This window comes from Myzus persicae, unplaced genomic scaffold (assembly GCF_001856785.1).
Source record: "Myzus persicae strain clone G006 unplaced genomic scaffold, MPER_G0061.0, whole genome shotgun sequence".
Lineage (NCBI taxonomy): Eukaryota > Metazoa > Arthropoda > Insecta > Hemiptera > Aphididae > Myzus > Myzus persicae.
Genome location: NW_019103911.1, coordinates 663,325 through 690,628, shown reverse-complemented (window position 1 = coordinate 690,628; position 27,304 = coordinate 663,325). Strand labels below are relative to the sequence as shown.

General features: G+C 30.1%; 1 protein-coding gene across 5 annotated transcripts in view; it reads left to right on the top strand.

Moving 5' to 3' along the window:
- LOC111036226 (dual 3',5'-cyclic-AMP and -GMP phosphodiesterase 11-like) overlaps positions 1-27,304 on the top strand; it is a 77,363-nt gene that overhangs the window by 38,768 nt on the left and 11,291 nt on the right. For 2 of the 5 annotated variants that reach the window (XM_022318183.1, XM_022318184.1), the window contains exon 2: positions 434-556. In XM_022318183.1, the coding sequence (XP_022173875.1) occupies positions 434-556 (123 nt within the window). Of the gene's footprint in view, positions 1-433; positions 557-4,646; positions 5,129-26,059; positions 26,300-27,304 lie in introns of those variants that run through there. The other 3 variants (XM_022318185.1, XM_022318188.1, XM_022318187.1) reach the window with 3 other exon arrangements.

Sequence of the window (27,304 nt, the reverse complement as noted above, 5' to 3'; positions counted from 1 at the left end):
TTATTTAATCCTGTACAACTTATATGAATTATGATTGCGTATTTTAGTTGGATTAATAAAATGCTATTGTTATGTTTTCTTCCTTCTATATTTCTTATGACATAATAATACAATATTGACCATAGTTAGTCGTATTCATGTATATTCATTTTATGGAATTACATTAATTACCTATTTACCTACATTATAAAATAATGAGTTATTAATAATTGTCCAACTAACAACAATATTTAATTTGAATTTGAATTGCTAAATATATATATTTAAATTGGTCGTCTTAGTATAATACTTGGACACGAAAAAAATCAAGAATTTTTACTCAAAACCAGATTTTTAATTCAAAAATGACAAATTTACGAAATTATTTATGTTTTTATAAATAAATTATATTTTATTTAATAAAAACTATAAATGAAAATTTATCTGTTCATAGATATTGGATTCTTTAACACGGATATATTTCCAGGCTCTATCGTGGAGCCTTCGCCGGGCAGAAGCCGCTCGTTGCCATCTCCCCCAATCCAATGGATATCATCATCCACCAGGAGGAAACATGGTAAGTGACAAATGTTGGTATTTTTATATCTATAAAGTCAATGATACATTCACTACTACAACAGGTAGTAATATTGGAGGTATTACGGTATAGGTATAAATGTATAATTATTAAATATATGTTTAATATATATTATTGGACTCGGAGCATCCTCCTGGCTCGTCAAGTGAGATCGTTTATATTTCTCCATATTCAGTATTAACCGATGCCAAATACGCCAATAAATGATAATAATAATTATGAAATCCAAAAATAGAAAAATAAGTTTAATACCTGAGGAAATAATGAATGCCAATGGGTATTAAACATAAATAAATACGAAAATACAGCTGACGGTGTGAACAAATGTTTAAAAAATAAATTAAAATATGTGACCTTTGCAATGTATTATAATTACAGCTATGCAGTATCCACTAACCTAACCTATACACAATATTATACAGAATACACACACATAATATATCATAATATAGTCATATACTCATATAGCTAATAATACCTAACAATATAATATTGTTATCGTGTGCACTGCTGTGTCCTACCTAGTGTGTATTATATTCGTGTGCATGTGTGTTTTTTTTCGTGCCGGCCAGATGATGCCAATGTCCGGAAAATGTACCAAAGCGCAGCAGCAGTCGGATAATAAAAAAAAGTTTTTAAAAAAACAACGCACAACACGATGCGATCGAACGCGCGCGTTTTGTAGCGGATCATTAATTAAATTCTATATATTGTTATTATTATTATTATAACTGCTCGCACGCACATCGCAGGCCAGTCACCACTACCTCCTCGCCCTAACCCATCCCATCATCGTGGTCTTTAATAATAGTATAATAATATAATAATGTAGTGCGGTCGGTGGTGGGGGGCACTTTGCCGTTCGTTCATTCATAAAAACGACAAGTGAAATGTATACGGTTTTTAGTGAATAATACAATACTGTTTTCCCGTTATCGTTTTTATTGTTTTCGGTGATGATCACCGTCATTGTTATTGATGACGATGACGAAGATTATGATTATTATTATATTGATAATGATGATGATGACTGCTGATTTGTGTGTCAGTGTGTGTTGTTATGGGGGAAAAATATGGAGAAATAATGGAAAACATTTGTTATCTATATAGTCCTTGGTCACGCCCGTAAATTTTTATTATCTACAATTAATGTAATAATAATATGTAGGTACAATAGTATTATAATATTTAGGTGTGCATTTGAAGCGCAATATTGTGGATCTGATTTCCGTGCCCGATGTTGTGATGATTCGTTAATATAATGCTGTACCTATAATATCATTAAACCGTTGCACAATACTCGCGGGATGAAATCAGAAAAAAAAAATAAAATGTATTTGGGTGTGTGTGTGTGTGTGTGTGTGTGTGTGTGTGTGTGTGTGTGTGTGTGTGTGTGTGTGAATATTGCATAGGTATTTTATATGGCATTTACGGTTTTTTAAAATTATGTATTCATCTATTTTTCTACATAACTATATAAATTTACAATTTTTTTATCTATTATCTTTATAAGGCACAAGGTTTTTTAATGCACGCATTTATATACACACGTTTATAGATATTGGTATATTGATTTGTTTTTGCGAAACATGTTGTTTCCGCATAATATATAGAAAATGTCAAGTTTATAGAAAGAAATAATTAGATTCGTACATTAATAATTTAATTATTTTATTGTTTAGAATTTATATTTAGCATTTGTGAATTGTACATGACCAAATTATTTTGTCTCATTGGTAATACTATAAATTATCATTTCATTTCGTCATTTCTGCCTAAAATGCGTATAAATTCAAAATATAATCGTAAGCTCATTGTGATCAAGTCATGATTTATCATACATTTATCGTTTGTGTGTATAAAAACATATCAAAAATAAATATAATATTAGCTTGACTAAAGTTTTTAGCTTTTCAAAAACAAAGTATTGTAGAAATTATAATACTATTATCCTATTCATTAAGAATTATACTGTACAATTTACAACAGCTTAATTCTCTTTATGTGTAATGAATAAACGATAAGCTCCGATAACTTATTAGTTATTAGTTATTAATTTTTTTATGTATATACCTACGACCTATCTAGTTGTGTAAAATCATCGTAAAAGACAATACTCAACTATACAAACAACTATTAGAAAATCAAACAAGGTTTTTTACATTAATAAAAACTCAATGAATAGTTCATATTATGAAAATCACATATTTCATGAAATCGATTTGAATAAACACATTTTAAACAGTTTTTTACTGGTGAAATAAGAAAATCACAAATTACAATTAATGTTTCAATGTCGTATTTTTTCCGTCTGGGTATTAAAATATATAATAAAAATGACAATACTATAGTAATACTATTATAATATGAACACCGATGACCGAATGAACAATATTCTTGTTTAGCCTTGTTAGCTGTTCATCGAATAAAATTATTAATAAAATATTTACATCCAAATCTTGATATTAACTACGTCTTTGAAAAATGTTTCTCACAATTGCTGGTAGTATATTAATTTAATTCGAATAATGTTTTATTTGTTCCTAAGTACGTTATAAATATTAAGGAAATTAAAAAAATATAACAGTTATTTTTTATTATTAAGTTTAAGTACAGTTATCGTATAATTTGTGAATTCATTTCGTGCTAGTAGTTAGTTACTGAATTCTAGGAACCACCAACACCAAGTTTATCTTGTTAATGTACTTCTCAGATGTAATAATGACTTCAGAATTAAAATCAAACACACTGGCTGGAAGAATGGTATATTCTATAGAATATTAGTACCATAGATTATATAAGATCATATTTTAATCACTAACCTGGACACTAGATGTTTACCTTCATTTTTTATGCTATCGGAATATAAACATATTATTATACACATACAAAGGGCAGAAAATTATTGTAGCAACTAGCGAAAAAACTGATTTTACCTAAACTATGATAATATTAAGACCAGAGTTATAGGTACTAAATGTTAAATGTACTATAGTATTATGATTTTGGCACTGTGAACACGAAGGCTACCATAGTACCATTTGGCGCTTTCTCCCTCTTATAAATAAAAATATTACATTTTTGTTTCTAATAAAAGAGCATTGGAAATATTACATTATAAGATTATTAAGAATTATAATATCAACCTCTAAAGATATTTCGGATTTAGCACTCGGAATAATCGCCAACAGCAGTGTTTCTATTTTCTATACCTACGGATTTTTATTGTCAAATCATGAGTCATAATGTCGTCTAAGATATTTTGAGCTATAGAACATGAGTAAAAATATTGACAGTGATTTATCAAAAAAAAAAACTTAGATTCTTTTCAGCATATTATAATCTTTAAAACTCAATTGAGGTCGAAATGTCGATTTATGCCTAAAAAATGGATACAGTAGGTACCTATTTGATTGGACAACCATTTAATCGTTTTGTCATTATACGTCATTGTATGTGTACTTAAATATTATATAAAGTTGTGAGTTGTATTTGTCGGTATAATAATTACGAAACGCAATAAATATCTCTCAATAGATAAATATATAATTAATGTACACGATATTTGAATATTTTGTATACATTGATGTACCTATGGGCATATTATATCTTATACCCATACAGTTATAACTTACACTGCCTATCATGTTGAGCTAACGTCGAGTAGATTTTTATTATTAATTTTTTAACTCGTATTTGATGCCTACAATCGCCGAGTGCGGACTGGTTAGAAATTTTTTTAGGAAAATAAATTATAATAGTGGTAAGCGCGGTATGCCGGTATAGTGTAGAAGATTGATAAAACGTGTGATAGTCAGCGGCGGGTTTTTTTAGCATATGTACCGTCCACGAGGTATAAGCAGCAGACACAGACGCCAAAGCGCGCGTGCGAAGATCTTGCGGAGTATTCGTTGCGGGTAACCCTTTTCCGTCCGACCATCCGGCCGCATACGTTCTCGTGTTTTAACGTGTGTTACAAAAACACATACGCGTCCGCCCGCCGCCACCGCGCGCCACTACCGCCGCCGCCGCCGTTCACTGCCTAGCTAGTTCGACTTCGGAATCGGTTCAGTTTGTTACCGACGGTTAGACGCTGAACACTGATTCTGGTGTTATGTACTTAAACACGCAGCTCTCTCTGAATCTTTTTCTCTATTCTTTAATCTCTTTTACATCGCCATTTCCGACGGTCGTTAATATTATTTATTTTTTTAAAATCTACATTTTACAGTGTTGTTTATCGTTTCGTATTCAATACCGCGGTTGTCTCCTATGTGCGACGACGTTAAACGCGATCCAAGACCGTCCGTTTCGAACCGTTCTAACGACACCGGGCTCTTATTAGATTATAATTTGTAAATATAATATTATATAATAGGATATTAATATCGAAAAAATAAATAATTAGACATAACACAACAGAGATATTCACAAAAAAAAAAAAACAATCGTTTAAGTCACGGACATTTTATGATTGGTTTTATAGAACCATGCACACATTCCGGTTGCCGGAGTTCCTGAAATGCGTCAAGAATTATTTGAACAAAAAAGGTAAATACCGTATAATGTCCGTCCACTAAGCTATACGGGTCCCAGCTCGGTAAAATGCCAAAACGACGCGCTTACAATAAATTATTACATAGTATGTGGGTACTTCGTGCCCACTGCCCTCACATGATAGTGATAATAGTGTTGTGTATTGTTATATACCTATTATTTCATCGATAGTAGGTTCGTCGGTAGCAAGTTTATACACGAATTACGAATAGGTGGTAAATGGTAATTACTAATTATTATTGTCATCATCGATATCCGTCGCATCGATGCGTTCGTTTCGAAGATTTGTAAGCATACGTCCCCTTATATGGCCACTCGAAAAATCTCTCTTCATATTATTGTTACGAAGCCCAGGCGGCGTCCGTCCGTCCGTCGGTCGGTAAATTATTTTCGTCGTCGTATTATGGACTCGTATTGTATACAATATAAGCGTGCACGGCAATAATTAAAACAACGACATTATTATACACTACTTTGCTCGTATGTGTATCTAATATCTATACATATATAAACGTTTTTGATGCTTAATAAGTAGGTAATTAGCGGCGCACAACACGCGAGTATAGGTAATTTAATAAATTCTAGCGGCGCACTTATAGTGACTAGTCACAAGTCGCCTGCAGTGAAACAATCGTACGTAATCGGACACAAGCTCTGCGCCGATGCGGTCGTACAGTCCACGGTTTGCACACATACGGTCGTACGGATAAAACAACGCAGTCGGTGCTATACCGCAATATTATTGCTCGGCGCGCAGTATCCTCCATGTGAACATGCGAACATGTCCCGTCGAAATCGGTCGGAAAAACGAAGAAAAACAGAGAAAAATAAAAGCCCAGTGGCGTGTAGGTATATTATAATCATGACATTACACGTTCCAAACGTATTTTCGGGATCTATGCCGATCACAGATCTAAAATGTCTTGTCTAAATTAGTAAATTACAGCAGAACCCAGACAAATGCAGTGTAAGGCGTCACACTATACATGCGTTGGACAATGTGTAATTGTGTAATGTCCTTTATGTTATATTATTTAAACCTAATGCATCATTACTGTTACCACTATATATAATATGTGGTAAATCTGTCGGGGACGCCGCCGCAAATTTATTTTAACTATTTTATAAAATATGGTGTACTTCATGTATAGTATTTTATTTAAAATCCAAGTGTTGTTTTTGGAAATTTTCAAAACCGTCGCGGACGCGCCGCGCCCTTGGCCTGCGGCCGTTATACTTCGTACACGGCGCAAATACCGGAGTCTGGATACAGGTGGAAAATTGCCGTGTTGATATTCCGTCCGTTGGCGGCGTGTGCTCGCATAAATAACACTATTTACGTTTGTGTATAGTTTCAAGGACAAATACGCGTATATATATATATATGTATATATATATATATATATGTATATTATATTTCACTATAAGTTTCTTTTTTTTTTTTTGAGGTCGACTTTACTGCGCGACAAAGTGTTTATACCGACCCTATTTTCTTTTGCGTCGTGTTGTTATTATTGAAGGTACGACGTTTTTGTCCACACCAGTTATTTGTTTACAGACGATTATTATTATTTTGAATACTCTCCCCATTTTCCAGGCCAATATGGTGTTTGCTTCCGGCCAACGGCTGTAGAATATAATGTAACATAGAATCATACGAATAGGTATTTTCAGACCTAATGGCTGAACCAAAACATTGCATTCGCCTTCGAATCCGTCAATAGTATTATAATAATATTATTACTTGACGGTAACGACGACGTCGACGAGATAATGTAAAGACTAATATCATTTTTTTATGATATATTATGCTATGTTAGAGATGCTTTATAATATTCAAATTTTGTCTCGGGAGGAATAAGAAAATAGCTACTCAAGTTGTTTTCAAAAGCAATAATTGCAGTATACCTAGAATCGTTATCATTTTCTTACTTTGTTGTCAAAAATATTCAATATACAACCAATGTAGGTAGGTATCAGCAATACTTATATTATAATATGTACATCACCTGTTCACCTTTTAACCGTGTTAATAATATCGCCCGCGAGATTGTCTGCAGTTTAAAGATAAAGTATAATATGTTCAATGTACTTTAAAAATATTCTTTAACTGCCACGTTTAAACAAACATGAAATAGTATAGGTTTAAATAAAATCTCATATTTACCTATTTTCATAAAATATACGATACATCCCTTTTATTATGTAACAACCTTTTAAATGCTTGTATGGACTATTGGAATACTACATTTTAAGTTGATACAATATTAAACTATAAAAAACATAAATTAATGTTGTATATTTCATTGAATAATTCAAATTCATCTTGTACTAGTAACAATTCTCTATAAACTGTTATAACTACGCTGTATTTAAAAATATTGTATGTTGAATATCCATTGGAAATATTTTCACATAACTCTTTCAAGGTTTACATGCTATAGGTAGACTTTTAAAAATATTCGAGCGTTGGCCTATTACGGGATTTCTGTATTACGTAAATTAATGTATAATTTGTATGTTTCGTAATTTGCATCCTTCTATAGTTCTATTGGCTATTGTCTTGGAACTATTTACTGTATCTATTTACTGTTAACTTCAAAAAATATAATGTCAACCCCAAATTTGTAAATAACGATATAATTTAGACTTAAATAAACAATAAGAAATAACATGTTTTATAAATAACTATTATGCGCAGTATTGTAATATACAATGACGTCTTAACCTATACGTATATTTTAATTTATATTTTATACTAACAATATATTTTTGAAAACGTTACATTACTTGGTTTAAAAATTGAATCACTGTTATTTACGATTTTACTGTATCTGAACTATAAAATATATTGAATATATTGTCATTGTTATTCATTTCTGATTTCAATTATTTGCAAATTAACTTTTTGAGAGAGAACTTTTTATTTGTTAGGTAGTTATACATAAATAGTAAATACAATATAAATCTTTAATGAACCTACACACGTTTTCCTTAAAGTTAATTTTATTATAGGTACCAACTGTTGAGGTATAATTTGTATAATTATACGTCATACTATAACGTGTGTATTATAGTTTATAGTTTATTTTATTTTATTATAGTTTTACCTTAATAAAATGTAAATCGCTTGTTACTTTCCACTAAATGTTAACAATTAAAATAATGCGCAATATTATAATATTATTATTAGTAGCTACCTGTATATATAATAATTAACAATATAAATCTAGGTATAGTATTTTTCTTTACATTTTAACATATTTCAACAAGGATTATTAAATATTTTTATGTTATAATTTATTGTTTCGTGTCCACCATGCCACTATGGTATAATTTACTAATTTTGAATGGCTCATGTATTAATGTAATCATTGGGTTCATTAAAACAGCTTTGAATGAGTAATATAATTACATCGAGATTTAATTTAGCTTCATTGATTTGTTGTAATTATTTAGTACTGTAGTTATCTACTGCAGTTTCAATTAATTTTAATAAACCGATTTTTTTTATTTTGTATTCTGATCGATATTTATTATTTACTAATTACATGCTGATATATCAGATTAGTGGTCGACAATAAGAAATGTGGATACAATTAGGCTTATATTGTCTTAAAATTAATTTTTGAATATAAACCAAAACACAAAATGATCACACTATTATAGATTAAGCATGTTTAATGTTCACTACAGCTTGTTTATATTTATAATTTTAATAGGATGATTGAATTAATTAATTGTCATATCCGAGTACCTATCTATTACAAACTATTGGATAAAAAGTGCTTATACTTATCTAGATTATTTTGTAGAATAGGATTCCTTATCAATGTGAACTTGATATAAATGCTGTATTTACCTCAATAAATTGTAAATCACGTCTTGTAACCGGTCACTACATGTTAATATTATAAACTGAATATGTCGATAAACTCTATAAACATAACTGATAATGAATTATGAAAGTAAAGTCATTATTTTGTGTTGCATTAAAAAAATACCTAGTTATTCTAATCACAATAATATTTAAATATTATGCAGATAAAGCTGGTTATAAATTTCAACGGTTTTCAAACACGAAAAAATACAAAATGTTTATTATACGAACATATACATTATACATCTATTCCAATAGACCCAAATGCATATTATACATGTACTATGCATAAATGCATTAAGTCTTTAAATATCGAGTTGGATGAAAAAAATAAAAAAAAAATTTTTATATGAAATAACAGTTTAAATAACAGACATATAAAATGTAATGTTCCATTATACTTGAAAATTATTTAAATTCCAACAGTTTATGTATAATAAAAACAAATGCGTTATAAACATAATATCGTATTTCAAAATTAACGGACTAAATAAACTGTTTTATGTATTAGCTACGGCATTTGAATTTATATTTGATATAATCAGTCTTAAAGAAACCATAATATATCAATGCGTTACAATAACAACACTCTTTGAATTATTATTATCTCTTTTCGTTTGATGTATTATATTTTGTATATTATTTAGATTATACTGGATTCTCACTAGTCACTATACTATTATATTATAAATTATAATGTAAACTATAGAAATTAGCCTTAGATTTTTTTATACCATTTAATAATTATTCAGCGTTTGTAGAATACAATTATATCGTTCACGTTTAACACTGACATTGTGTACAATTTAAATTTAACTATTATAAATTATAATATATACATTTTTTTATTACGATTTACGTCACACAGTACACAAGCAACCATGCTGGTTACTAACAACTTTGAAGTAGGTATAGTACCTATTAAATAATTATTGTATTAATATTATATAAATTATGACTTATAAGTTATAATACATTAATTTTGCTAGACCTATTACCGCATGCAATATTCGAATGCGGTTTGATTGAATCTATATAACAATATATATCGCAAATTATAATAAACGTTTGTTCAATTTTCCAAATATCTGAAAGAATTGTTCTCTTGTGTAGAAATTATAATTTTCTTAAATTGTATATTGTGTAATCGTATTAGAATAATTTTTCATTATTCAAATATAATCGCCAAGCATATTATAATATACCAAGCACATTTTCCGTCTGATAAAATTATATTATGTAGCATTTTAAAGTACAAAGTCTTTAAAGAAATGGTGAAACGTGTATAAATAAGGTTTAATAACTTTAAATGATTGAATTTATAATTTACATAAATTATACACATCTACTGCGCGTCTACGCACTTCAATTTCCATATTACTATAGGGCATATTTTACCGAAAACGCATACCATAATATTACTTTAATTTGTCCACTAATAATAATGTTTATAGTATATAAGTTTGACTATCTGTATTATTCAAAAACAAGATATACATTAATATTATTGAGGCTGTTTTTCCTTAATTCTCTCGGCGTAAAATAAACATGCCTACAACTTCTAATATTATAAGTTTATAAGCAAAGATCGTCATTAGTGTTGAAACGAAAGAAAACAGTTTTGCAGTTCGCAGTCGAAAATCTTATCTATATAAAGGCGTTCATTATTGTAAAATAATGTGGTTTCATTTTCTATTATATCCATCTATTAGTCACTTTTCAATAATTATTGCTATGCTCTAAAATAGGTAGTGTGTTAATGATTGAGTTATACACACACACTGACACACACCTAACTTCAGCATAGGAATATAGTACATATATATGTATGCACGTGTCATGAATTTTGTTACAACTCGATCAATATGTATATACAAGAAAATATAAGATCGAAGTATTTCATTTTATATTATGATATACTTAATATTATACCTAACATACCTATCTGGTGGTAAGTAAATATTCTTTTCGGACTTAAATACTGTTTTTTATTTTTTTTTTTTATTTGTTCTGACACGGCGGTGGTTTAGTATGTCGATATCGTCGACCGGCCACTGCGTAGAATAATATAATATTATATAGCATGGACGAAAACCGATATTATGATGATGATAGTTCAGCGACTACGCTGCTGCCAATGGATGGAAATAATAAAAAAAAAAAACATAAAATAATAATAATAGTATATACAAGAGCCTTCTCCACCGGAGTGTATAGAGTGTTAACTGAATCGAGTCACGGAGCGAAATTATATTTTACGACATTACTGCCCATTACTGCATCCCATCATGAACGCCTATAACATTTGCATTATACAACGCGGTAGGTCAACTTGAAAATTTTTTCAAACCCATTTCGGAAGTCCCGTGTCTTCCATACAAATCGCGTGTGGCATATTGTTTTTTCTTTTTCTGCCTTATAACAGTACCGTGTTTAGTATTTACGTATGTGCATAATGTAATGCCTGCGCACGCGCGCGCGTGTGTCGAAAGCTGTGCAGCCAGTTCGCGATTTTTTAACTGCAGTGCGGCGTGTGTGTGCTTATTAGGTTTACCTATTTATATATTATTTATAAAATATAATAAGTATTCTCGCGTGTCTTCATTAAATGGAGTGAACGATCTCAATAATTATTATATTATTATTATTATTATTATTATTATTATTATTATTATTATTGTTGTTGTATAATATGAAGACGTAAAGATAGTAGTACGAACGTTGTACAGACCCATACACGCCGTTTCGCAGTCCATTCACGCGCACAATTTATTAATGTTATCCCATAGTGAGCTCGATTGGTGGTAATTTATTGAAATAATCGATATTTTTCATACTATTATTATTATTGTATTATCATTTATCTCTGTCTCTGTTGTCTTCTATTGTCCAGAGACATATTAAAACTATTTCGTTGAATCCGTGTACAATAATAATATTATGATTTATTCATTAATCAATTCGATTTCCCGATAATTCTATACGTATTCGAATGCGTACCTATCATAATATTGTACACACATATAAATTATTTCAAATTTAATTTTAAAAACAATGAATATTCTCGCAACATATAAATATGTAATGAATAACCTTTTAACAATCATAAAAACAAAATTATGTTCATTAAATATTAATGGTTCGTTTATAAGAAATCGTTATCAATATATTTTAGTTTCAATATTGCTTGAATTTTAATTTAAAATGATAAATAAATGTTATAATATTACTATACTGTAATTTTAATTTAAGTAGGTTTTTAGAAACATATTATGCTACGTAATTTAATTTTGCATTTTGTCTATATTATCTAAGAACTGGATACAAATTGTTAGTTGCGTTTTCTCCATGTACAAATAGTTTTGTTTTAATAGTGATAAGGGGACAAAAATTGGCACTAGCGACGCCCAGACGGACTTGTGTATTGTACTGACCACACCACATTTTATGCATAATATGTTATTTAGATTTTGAAATCCTTAGGTCTTCAACCCATCGGTCGGCTGTAGCGAATTATAATACAAAACGTTGTTTCTCCGTGGGACGTCAAACTAATAATGGCAGTATAGGGAGGGGAGGGCCAAGCACCAAAAATAGATCAGCATCTTGTGCCAACGGGATGAAAAAAATTCTCATACCATTTTACATTTACACTTGTGAAAAATACCTCAAGGCAGTGGTTCCTAAATAAAAATGAAAATGATATACATTTAATAATGTAGGTATTATGAATTATAATTATAATAAATAAAACAAATGCTTATACCCACAGCATCGTGCATAATTGTAATATTAAAATATCTAACATTCTACGTAGAAATTTGTTTTTGTTACGTCAATAAATTGTGGTTGAAAATGTGTACATTTATAAAACAGTTGTGTCCTATAATACTATCGCGTAGTAGGACTCCCATTCATGAAGGATTTAGTTGTATTCATTAATAATGAAATACAATTAAAAATTAAAAAACCTTTAGTATTTTCTGTTATAATCCAATATTTTATTTGTTCGTCACATTGTCAGTACAAGGTTATATGATCTATATAGATAACTATACACATATACATGTACATCGGTGTTTATTTTGATAAATAGATGATATAGTACTAGAAGGGAGTAAGAGTGAGAGAGACATACAATGGCGTAGGTCATTATTGTTAGTTATAAATTAATTATAATTGGGTTCAAAAGATTCTTTTCCCCGAACTAGATTTCTTTTATTCGTTTTTTTTGTTAATTTGTCGTCATATATTATGCAATTATGTCATAAGTTATGAATTTGTGATTCTATACCGTTATGACTTTATGAGCAATATTAATTTACAATATTAATTTACCTTCGTCAATTTTTCACAACCACAATAATTTATAATCACTTACGACTTCAATATAGGCTAAGGCTCCTATACACATATATAAATATAACAGTTATATTTCATCGTATGGGTAAATATTATGTAGTACAATGTTTATAATATGGTTTGTACAATAACAAGCGATAGCATCTGAAACTATATCAATGCGAGTAGTTGTTTTGTGATATAGTAGGCGTTTAAAAAAAATGTCGGTCCATTTTGTATGCCATAAGCTATTATCGTTAGGAGTGAGAATTTTCATCTATTGTCAGATACGGTTTTTTTTTTTTTGCAAGCATTGTCATTTGTTATATATTCAGATTCGGACCAAGATAAAACATGAGACGGCTTAGGAACATTGTTCTTACATTTCGTCGTCGTCAGCCCTCCTGATACTTTTATTCTGCGGAGGCTTTTGAATTTCATACTCTATAGAAGCAGCTATATTATATAAATATATGGTACTATACCATAATACACATTACACACTATGCCATTAAATAGGCAAGATATTTTTTTTTTGGTATCGGTCTAGTTTTTGGAAAGGTTGCACCAATTTGTATTGTACACCGATCGATTGTTCGCTATTCTACGTAGGTAATTAGCCGCTATTCGCTAAAATGAAATCCATTTTTTCTCTCTTTTTTTTGTTTTTACGTCAGCACAAAACTGTGCTTGTATTGGTTTCGTGCACAATGAATACACACTAAATAAGCTGATAAGCTCTTTGGGTACAAGAAGATAACGTAACCCACGCACACGTAGGTTGTGTTATGACCCCAACAGCTTCGTATTCCATATGCATGTGTATGAGTGTGTGTGTGTTGTGTACACGCGTGTGCGTGCGTGGTGTTATCGTGTTTTTTTCGTTTTGGGTGTTCTTTTGGCCTTGATACAAACTACAATTGGCTCATTCATACTAAACATCGCTGTTGTTCCTCGCCACACAATATATATTTGTATTTTATTAAGAGGACGTCGTAATACAACAATCCGTCGTATTTATTTATCATATTATTATTATGATTATACGCACAACGTATCAAATTTACATTTCGCACTATCGATACAGTTTTGTTCTAGTTAGTAATTTTTTACACGTAAACTGACCTTCTACATCATCGAACTATTCGAACTTATAAAAGAAGATATTACCATTTATAAATCGCCAAGTGTTATATCATGTTTTTCATATGATTTCTTCGATTTAAAATAATAATATTAGACCTAGTTTGAAACGTGACGGTGAAACAAGGTTAATGTTGTGATCTCGTCTAAAAATTTGATTATGCGACTTAACAACTTCGAACAAACCTAGCTGTGTCGGTGTTACAGAATGGGTGTAGTATGTCATAGTAATATATGCTCCATGCTCTATGCGCATTCGAAGTACAAATAAGTGTAACAATATTTCAATAGTGTCTCTTATATTGTATCTCTACTTAAACCGTGTATAATATTTAGGTATATATTTTACAGCCAATTGTCTATATTCTATAATATTTATATGTTAAGATTATAGAAGACAGTAACATGTATTCGGTTTTGACCGAAGAAAATGAGACTTAATATTTTTTTAATTTCTAAACGAGAATGGGTCCGTAGTTACAAACATCCGTTAAAGTATTACTGTATCTATAACTATGACATTAGTTTCTAAATCCAGATAATACCACAATAACGTTGACGGATTTAAGCATGGGGATATTCCTATTTAATTAAATTATTATTATTATTATTTTTATTTTTTGCTTATATTTAATATATAAAAAATTGTCAAATTGTAATGCCCTCTATCTATTTTCGATTTACAATATTATTATGTTTTATGATAGCCGAGAAAATGTGTTATTAAATTTTATATTTTGTATACGATTAAATCATTGTTCAAAAGTCAGTAAACTTGATTGAGTTATCGTTTTGTTTTTTTATTATTTATTATTTATACACTAACGTCAACCACGTATAAGTAAGTTTATGCAAATAAAACCACATGGATGTAGTCGTAATTAGGTTTATTATAATACTATGTTCTGTATAGATATCGATTATGCACACTGAGACTGCAATAATTCAAAGACTATAATAATTTACATTATTTGTGATACTGAAATTCTTTCAGTGATTTTCTTAACTTAAATGTTATCAACTAACTGTGTTTTAAAGTAATTTCATTATCTACCACATAGTATTGTTTTATTTTTTATTAAATGTAGATGCGTTTCAGTCTAATAATTGTGAGTTAAAAATAAAAAAAATTGAATGAAATAAAAAAAATAACAATACTACCTATCTATATGAGTCTATATATTATATTATATTATATTATACTATAATATATTATCTTTACTGTCTATATGAACTATAGTTATTAAATAGTTACACTTACACATGTAAATTAAAGTGTTTGAACTGCATTTCGCATAAAGCATAGTGCATATATATTTAATATAGTAGGTAATTATTATAATATTGTTTCGTTTAAATTGTTTTATCAAAAAAACTCTTACATTTTTAATGCCTGTGAAGAGCTCAAAAAGAGTCAAAATATTTTAAAAATTATATCGGTTATAAAGAAATTTTTTAAAGTATCGTGGGTTATTCGTTTTTGAAATAGCTAAGGTTATATATATACCAAGCACAGGTCCATTTCGTATTTATTACCAGAAACGATATTAAAGTTAAAAGTTGAAGCATTATTGCTCAAGAAAATACAAATCATTCAATCATTGTATTACCCGGTGTACTAACAAAAATTTCAGGGTAAAAAAGTTCTAGGAAAAAAAGTCTGAGTAAAAAAGTCCGTGGTGAGAAAGTCCGGTACATATAATTAGGTAAAAGACAAAATATGATGATGTGAGGCACAATCAAACATTCAAATTAGTTTAATATTAATATATAAATTAATATATAATAAATACTATATAAATTGTAACTAAATGATCTACCTGACGAAATTAATAAATAATCTTGCAGGTACCAATATTGGCAAAATATTCGCAAAATATTATCGGTTAAATATATTTTTTTTAATACATACATATATACCTGAATTCTTTTTAAATAGGTATATTATTTTTTTGATGAAAGTTAATTAAATTGATAAGTCATAATGTTAGATAAATATTATAATTATTGATTTTTTTTTTAAATTGTTTTGCATATATATCATATAGGTATACTAGTATTTTTTTTGTTAAGATAGTGAACTAGGTAGTTGATACTTAATTAAACTGAGAAATCATTATAATATTATATTATGTATAATATATGATGGCAATAATACTAAGTACCTAATTATAATCATTGCATTTTTTTTTAAATTAATTATTTTTAATATTGTTACATATATATACCGGACTTTCTTACCTCAAAATTTTTTTACCCGGATTTTTTTACTCTGGACTACCGCGATTCGTATTACATTCATCACTATAGGTACGCTTAGACATTTTGTAAATTTTGTTATTTTCCCAAGTACAAATCAAAATTAAATTTGTATAACTAATTAGGTAGCAATATAATACGAGATTCTTGTATAATCTTGATTAAAATAGTTGTTTTTAAACGTTGCCCAAATTTCTGGAGTTAATTTCAAATGCTATATTGGTGATCTTATATTGATTTTGATTTCACTTGTTGTTCACTAGATGTATGAACCATTGATGTCGTATCTTGAGTGATCTTTGGACGAATTTTAACAATATTAATTTTGTTAAATATGTACAGTTATAGTTATTTAGTCATTGGATTGAACTGAACTAAACTAAACTAAAGCCCTGAACTAAACGGTCCAATGTATACGTTTAGACATAAAAATATCTACCACCTGTAAAAAATATTTCATATCTATTTTGAATTTGCCAAGCTAGCAGGGTAAAAGTCCTATAGTTACAGAAAATACATTGTCTAAACTCCAAGATAAAACATCGATGTTAGAACTATTAGGTTATAGTCATAGACGTTTGTAGGCTCTATTATTGATTGGGATGCAAAACAAAAATTGGGCCATTCCCACAAAAAAAGTATCATCATAAAAATCAACAATTTTTATTATTAATATATATCATATTTTTTTAATGACTTTGAATTAAACAGTATCTATGGCATTTTGAATTTGGCTATAACATTTTAATATCTATAGGTATTTTCTCTTCCATTCCGTGTTTTTAAAACAAAATTTTCAAATTTTAAATATTCTTTAAGAATATTAAAATGGCCTCAAAGGGATGTAAATGGTCTCTTTTGAGTATTCGCTGCATATACCGTGTCACGTCTATGGTCTCACCGTAATTTGTGCTTTCACCATTATACTACATATTATCGACTTATTATTGCATAATATTATATTTATATAAATAATATATATATTAATTTTTTTCTCCACAAAATACCGTTACAAATATGTAAGGTTAGGTTAATATTAAACTTCAATTTATCATGTAGGAACCTAGCATTCCATTCAATATTGTTAAAATATTTATGTTACATTGAAACAATTATTATAAACAATAAAAAAAGTACAATTTTCAATCTCGACAATATAGAAAAACTCGAACAATAAATCAATTGAGTTCTATTTTTTACTTATCTGGGACGATTTGGATTTAATAATATATTTCCATCGACTTTTCACTTCTATACGCTGTGTATACATTCATAAATTTACATTCAACATTTTACGAACAACGCTCCCGCAGTTGCCTATGTATCAATTTTACACTTTTTATAATAGCAGTTTAATACACTTCCGTATTATTTATAGGATGTGTCTGTATAATAATATAATACAACGGTTTTGCGCATAATATATTTCGAGCCATTGGCGTTGACCGATGGTCAAATAATGTTTCTCCATCGGTCACGGGTGACGTCTGTGGGGGTACTCGGCAAACTGTACTTTATATAATATATATATATATCTACACATAATCTATGTACGCTTATTTTCGTTCAGGTGTATAAATGTATAATATTATTATTGTGGCGTCCGAATTCCGACGGCAATCTCCTGATATACAGACCTTCCAGAATGATTCATCAGATGTTATACTATTATATATAATCGATTTTACCCACCGACAGCTTTTGTATTCCAATCAGGTTAGGTTATGAGGGTGATGAAAAGGAGGGATGAACCATACCGGCCGTCGTATATATGTATTGAATGTCTCGAGATCGATAGCCACTTGATATATTTGTCGATTTACCCCGTACCGTATGGAATATGGATACTTTGCGTACAGATTGTAAAATACCAAAATATTATATATTGTGTAAAGTACCTATACAAAAAATGATAAATAAATAAAAATGCAATTTTCTGTGATCAATAACACTCTTGTCGAATTTACGTAATCGTCGATATGTCTGTCTATTCGGGAGTACATATGATTATATTATTATGTAGTTTTATTATCGTCTGCAATGATGGATGGCGTCTAAATTCTTAACCTATACATTATTATAATATTATACAATAAGTGTTGTTGACAAAAGAAAATATTCCACTTAAACTTGCGTTCTTCTTTCTAATGCGTGAGTCTACACTCTTCACGTCATAAAAAAAATTAATTTGATAACAATACATTTCGATTACGAAATAATAAATATTAATATTTATCGATGTAAGAAGTCGGCATACGACGTTCAGATTTTAAATATTCGAGAAGATACATTTTGTTTAACGATTTTTAAATGAACAGATTTTATTTTGTTATAATATGATCGGCGTGGGTTAAGCCTTTTAGTGACGTAGACGAAAACAAATATAATATAAATATCATGTTTGGTTTAAAGGTCGTTTCAAAATGAAATTGGATAATATCAAATGTATAATCTTTTGTAGGTTTTTTTAATGTAATAATTTATTATATAATTTCATTCACTATAATATATTCACATCAGTTTACTTGGCTGACGATGCATCGCTTACTCCTTATATTTCACTTTCAGTTCGAATATTACAAACGATTTAACCCGTGTATTTTACATAAACATAAATCTTCATAGAAAATCAATAATCTGGTACATTAACCGCCGTTTATTTCGTAATTACCGTAACAATAATGATAGCGCGCGTGTAAATTAACTGTGGTTTTGCATAGATTGGATGTCAATCAAAGCTTATTGAAACCAGAAAAAACACCCAAACCACGCAATGATGATCGAAAACGAAATCCACCAACTCAGCTACGTAGCGGAAACTCGATAATGTCATATCATTATTTTGTGATATAATTTAATTATCCATATTATAAGGTATAAAGATTATGGGTATACACCTACTATATTGTGGTGTACATTTAAATTTGCCCATTAATATTACGTTTATAAAAAGCTATAGCTTATATATTATTTTATTGAAAATCACTCATATTTTTCAGTAAGTGTACCTATAAGCAAGGAAAAAAAAACAAATTAATTTCGGTTTCAAGTTTCAACATCGCCCCTATAAAATAATATATGACAACTGATAACCGGATTAGATAGTGAAATATCACGTAAATTTAATAAACAATTTCATTGACAAACTGTAAAATAATGTCATTGCATACTGTTTATGATGAGAAGGTAAACAGAACACCAGACATCATAAAAAATCGAACTATATCTACAATCCTTGAGCCGATAATATATGAAAAAGATAATGATTTACAATCCTCATTTATTTTGTTCAAACCCACTCTAGAATTGTGTCAAATTTGTATTGTTGAATTTACACGCATTAACAATGCATAGCGTAATAACTGATAATGCGCTCCGAAGAAGATTAGTATTATTTTTTTATTAGTGAAGTGTGTAAAATAACGACAGCAGTGGTACTATGGTAATATATTATGCATTGCAATGGCGTCAAACCACGGGGTAGTGATTACGCCCAAGGCCCAATAGGGGTGGGGCCAAAAACGTCAATTGAGGAGGCTAAGTTCGCCTTAGCCCCCTATAGTTACGTCGATCGCGTTTTATTATGCGTAGGATAATAACTATGATAGGATAACGATTTATTTGAGTTTGACAGTAATAATTGTTGTATATCCTATAGCTTAATATTATGATATATTACCTATTTTATTATGTATATTATATTTATATCGCGAGTACAGAACACGCTCATATTATATTATATATTCACATGCACAACTGACACGACAAATAAAAATTAACAATCAAACTATAGAGCATTATGAAAGTGATATAACAAATTAGTTACTATCTATATACTCTGTATTGTGATGTTAACGCTATGTTTAATACGTTTATGCGATTACGGTATTGCACCGTGGTCCTATAGTATTAGGCGAATTATAATAAACACATTATGCGCAATTCGACCAAATAGCTGAAAACTAAATTCTAAAATGTTGCACCTGAAACTAATAAAATCGAACGAAGATCTGCGCATTTATCGTCAGCTAAAATGGAATGTTTCAAAGTTCAATTATATTTTCTGGTTGATTGTTGATTAATTTATTAGTAAAAAAAATTATAAATGGTGAGTGCGTTTCATTTTTTTCTGCACACATATTTTATTTTATACGATTAACTCAGAAACACCAATAATTCGTATCGTCACTGTTAATCGTATAAATGCAGGTTATTTAAATTCCAAATAAATTTTAAATCCGTTTCACATTAAACACTTAATATATTTCAGTTTTTTTTTCGAACTTGTTCGACGTGACATACAGTAGGTATATATACCTACCTAACCCGTGCACGCAAACGGTCTCGTTGATAACTCGTAAGTTGCGATAATAACGCACGCTATATGCTCGCACCTCATATTATATGTGTCCTTATATAATATTATAATTTTAATACTCACACACAAATCATTTTAATATCATATGTGCGTACTATCATACTATATTCGTAAATTGCAATAATTTACGCGGTATACAAATACAGCAATAGTGCGGTGTATTTACGGACGGACTTGTGCTTCACTTCGCAACTCGATAACCGACTGCAATCTCGATTTATCAATCACACAATTTATTATACACACGGCGTATCTCCATTTCTCCCCTCCCAACCCCTTTCACAAACATTAACGCTACTACGGCCTACGTGCTGGTCGACATGCGTAGCGTTTCACAGCAATTATACAGTTGTAGGCACTTACGCGCATATTGTATTGACATTAATAACATTACCGTCGTTTTTGTGTATCGTTCTGGCCCTCACGGCGTTTACCTGATTGATGCCTACCTGATTTGTTGTAAACCTGCGAACAAAAATTATTGACTTTACAAGTTTATATTACACGCTAGTATCTGACAGCAGTGCATCTGAAGGTAGATCGAAAGACCGATTTTTTTAATACAAATGTTGATGCGGAAGGCTATCTTTGCATTTCCCTCGCTATGTATTCATTTTATAATTTGACTATTTGATAGTTACAGAAACAATTATAAACAAATAAACGAAATCCAAGTTTCTACTCTCATGGACGATCAGGTCAGGGGGGGGGGATGTGGGCACACCATGGACATCAAACATTAGTGGTCCCTTAGCGGTTAGTATATACGTTTCCAACAATACAATAAAATAAAAAATAAGTTAGGAACAAGCAGAAAAATTAAACTAATTTAATGGTTTTGTGTCCTGAAGTAATATTTTGGTATGTAATAAACACCAATGAAATAATTGAAAGGTTTGCTTCCCAAAAAGCAAGAATATTTTATATTCAAAAAAGTATCTACCTAAATATAATTTTTTCTTTGAATAATTTTTATCTGTGGGTTAGGTACCAATATTTCAAATAAGCATATGGGCCTCGGGCCTAAAATGATCTTAATCCGGGCTTGCATTTTGTATTGTATTCGTTTCGTATGGTTTGAGGTTTAAGGTTTCTTGTATTATAAGCTCTCAATATTAGAGTATATTATAAATGTATAAATTATAATAGTTAATTTATTATTTTAACATAAGTAACATACGTGAAATATTAGCCGTGATATTATTAAAGTCTATAAATTATAATGGTGTACACTGCATATCAAATATCAATGATTGTCATGTGCATCGAATATTTTGCATGTGCACTATTTAGCAGTAAAATATGATAACTATATACTGGATAACGACTGCAGCGCATCGTAGGTGTGGTAAGTGTCAGAGACTACTGGACAAGACGAGTTTCGGAATTGATGGTCGATTAACGCGAACAAACTATTGACTCGACAGTAGTAGCCAGGTACATTGTGTGCTTATTATGTATTTTACTCGTGTACGCAGACGAAACGCTTATACGTAATGTTATGAATGACGTAAAATGATTTTTTTAAAGTGAAACAGTGACTATATTATGATGTATCTTCAATAGATTTAATTTCGGCTTTATTGTTCGATCATAATGGAATACCTATATATCATTACTTACTAGATAAATCATTTTGCGTCATTCATATTATTATGCGTTTCGTCTGAGTACATAATATGCGTACAATGTACTACTGTCGAATCAATATTTTCTTCGCGTTAATCGACTAAGTATCAATTCCGAAACCAGTAGTTCCCGGTACACGCACCATACACCCACGATGTATATATAGACTACAGTCATTAATTTTGAGTGCACATACAATATTCGATGAGCATTGATCATAACATCATTGCCATTATTATGGAATAAAACCGAAATTATTATAGAATTATCGTTTTGAAGTGTTTTTTTAAGAACTATTATGTATCATTACGTATTTTCATCCATTATTCATATTATATTCTAAAGTAATTCAACTACAATATTTTAGTTTACAATAAACTAGGTATATTGGTTCAGTATTTATGCATCAAGATTGTAAGAAAAATGTTTTACCTATTAACAAATTTAATCAATAATAAATGTAGTATACCAATCATACAAAACTTAAAAAGATATTTATTTTTTTATTTTTTCAAATATGTAGGGTTGGGTGACCAGTTACCACATACGTAACTATACGCGTATCGCATGTTTATCGTAAGCGCCGCGCCCGTTCGAAAGATGCGCATTTCGTTTGGTAATATTTTGCACTTTAGTATTTCCGGTCGGAAAAGTGATAACCTAACCCCCATCAGAAATCTCTTCATTCACGAGATTAGAACTTTAACATTTATTACTGTTTATGTCTCTTCGAACTCGGTATCATCTAATATGCGTGTTCGACGTGCTGTTGTTATAATATAATCGTTACTGACAGTTAATACGTAATATATATATATATATATTATATATATGTCTACATGTATGTTTGTATACCTATAATACATAAATGTACATTGTCCGACTAGCTCTCGTCGGGTGTAGTTTGTAAGGTCCAGGTCCTTCGTAGTATTGGTTAACAACTAAGTGAATTTTATTTTATGTTTGTTGCGTCCTATGTATTCTATCCAGTCGACAGAAGTCTTTAAAAGGGTAGTTCGTCGAAGTCATTATTCACATGCATTGATGACCACACATGTATGCATATTGTACATACCATGTATACTTGCGTTATATACGTACCAACCGTACACATATTGCGGGACCGGGATAATTGGTGAAAGAGTTTTTGCACGTGAAAGCTGATAAAATGGAGAAAGGAGGAATAAGGATCATTGAACCCCAAAAGATTATAGGAAATGAGAAAAAATTATTCGTAAGTCTTCGAGTTTATTTATTAGTTCTTGAGATAACTTTACCAGAATCAAATAAAGCTGCAAATGGGGTTTTTATTTAGCCGTTTTCGGAACTGATTTTTACTAAAAATTGGTTTTTTCCCTTTTATATATATATATATATATATATATAATTTAATAAATGTATATATCTATGGCTCAAATGTTTGTCCAATATTTAATTTCCATTGTATACTTAGAACTTTATCCTCTACTTGGACGCAATCGAGTGGTAACGTGGTTGGATCAAATCTCCAAATTGTATTTAGGAATTGTTAGAACTAAAGTAATTTCAGTGATAGGTGCATTTTTGTCAACGTTAGTCACGGAATAAGCTTTAATTATTATCCAATTGTTACTCCAATAGACCGATTGTGACAATTGACATTCATTTCTCTCGTATTGTCTTGCCTGACAAGGAATGTAGTAGGTACATAAATATTTTATTTTTTGTGTTTATTGGGAAATTATTGTTAAAATATTTTATTTCAAACAACAGAGTATTAAATACGTATAGGAACTTGAAACAATGTAGACTTATTGAGTACATTACATTTCTGGATAATATGATGGTGTTTAAAAAAAAGTCTTATAAATGTGTTTTTCACGAAGGTTTTTTTTTACAATAAGTAAATTTGTTAAAATAATAAAATGGCATTGATCACAGTTAAAACATCGCTTATTCAATTAACTTAATTTTACGTGGACCTATTATTCCGGTTTAGATGTCCTTCCATATTGTCCAGGAATTAAGTATGTAGTCTTGAGTGCATGAGGGGGACTTGAGTGATTATTGAAAGCACTGTAATTATTATTTATTAATCCATGTCCAATCCATCGAAATCGACATACCTACTATAAATTCATTTCTGTGCAAAAAACAAACAAAAAATATTTTAAAATACTGGTATAAAAGAGTATTTTCATGAAAAAATATTTAAATAGATAGTTGATAAATATTTAATTGATATTATAAACCTAAAGGATTATTATTATTTTTTTATTTATATCAAAATAAATAATGTTGATTTCGTTAAAAACTTGTATTATGGACTCTATGCATTCAATTTCGTAATTATACTGTTTTTTCCTCAGGGTGGCTATTTCACTAATTATAAAAAAAACAACACGTGATTGTAAAATAAAACCAATTCATCTCTCTATTTGCTCAAAATCAAAAATAATTATTTTCTATAATATAATACTTTGGCGAATTGAAGTCAAATGGGTGAAGACTAAACTAGGTTGACGGTGAATTTGTTATTGGCAGAGCAGGAAGACACGTTATTATTCCACGAATATTATAATTTATAATATAATATACATATACGAGTTTTGAACAATATTACGAAAGAAGTACCTAATTGGGTTTTTCAACTGAGTTGCCGTACAAGATTCTCGACCTCCACGTCATATTGTCTGCGTGTGTGGCTATATACAGTCATTTATTATCATTTCGTATTTACCATGTTATTTGTTTGCCTATCACCGGAGTCTAGAGAATATTTAAGGAGTCATTATATGTTGGGAATCTTTGTATAAATAAATAGTATAGGTGTACGCATATGCCCAACCGAGTAAAAGTTACATAATTTGAGTTCAATGGCTAACTACAGGTGCGGCCAATTCTATTATAATCTGTTTAGATGTATTTGCGTCGTGTACGTAGCCTGATGTTACTAAAAATAGGTCAGACCTATGGAAATAAAAAAATTGTATAAATTATTGTGTATGCCTTGATTTTGATCGTTCAGTTTTGTTAGGCTATTAAAAGTTTAACGATGGTAATTTATTAAAACGCACATTTTCCTATAGCAATGTATTGGTCTGATTTTGTTAAGAATGGGTTGGTAAATCTACAAATTGTATAAATGGGCGGAGACTTGGTGACATTTAACTTTTAATTTCTGAACTCGTCATAATATTATAAGTTACGTTTATTTTCCGAGCTGGCATTCTGTTAGTTACGACCCGAGTGTTGATTTTTTTTTTTTAAAGAAATAACGAATTCCCCTTACATTTTGTTGTGCCATTGCGTGTGCAGAGGACGTGGCGTCTGGCTTTAACTCGCCGACAATATACGTGTACAACAATGACAAGGTCACCTTGTAACGTCCTGCGGAACGGTCGAAATTTAATGGCTGTGCAGCAATAAGCACACCGCGTGATGGTGCATTGTTCAATGGGCCAAACTTTTGGTATGGGTCACCATCGGTACCGTCGAACCAAATATCGCCACAACAACAACAACAAAAACACCAACAACAACAACGACGATGCAGGTACCTGAACACGTTTCAAAAAAAAAAAAAAATATTCATAATATCATTTACAATTATTAATTTAAGATGCGTCTCATTTATATAATATATTGCATGGCCTAAGCAACCGACGCTACGGCCACGTGTTCGTCCGTGCTCGAGTGGTTGGTTTTTTCGCCTGAATTCCGCTGTTCACGTTGACAATCGACGAAAGTCATTAATATAAACGTTATTATTTGCATACAAGTATAGCGTTATTATTATAAGTTTTTTATGATGTTTTCACAAAATATACTCCGTACAATCGTAATATGGCTGTCACAACTTTTTATAACGAATCGACTCGATGGAAATCAGCGAAATCGAGAATAGGTCTACCGCTACACATATTCTCTCCGTCTCTCTCTCTCTCTCTTTGTCTCTCACTTGTATATATATATATGTATAAAATCATCGTGCTTTGTATTGGTTTTGCATAATTATTGGGAAAATGTGTATTATGTTATATAGATATAGGTATGTGAACATCAATGCGGTGTACTCGCCGGCGGTACACTTTAATCACGAGGGTATTGATAAAGAAAACAATATTTTAATGACACAAATGATAATAAATAAATATCCATGTCTGTCGGGCTGCTGCACACAAATTAATTCGGACCCGATCAGACGATGGTACATATTTTATACGTATACGTTTATGTATAATTTATGTGGATTCTGATCGAAGGTTATTAATCATCGTATAATGTTTTTTTTTTCGCGCATACCTTCTTTTTACCGGCTTGCTATTAAATTTTGTTTTCACCGCTGCACTATGCTCAGAACTCAAACTGGTGTGTGTTTTATTTAATATTATGTATATGGATTTGTATATGTTACCAGTGGTTTTAGTATTATATATACACTATACACACGATCTTTGTATGGACACAATTTATTCAAACATTTTACGTGTGATGGTGCGAGTCTGTCCCGTGTGGCTGTGTTTGTTATTACGATGACATTGGTTCGAGAATATAACAT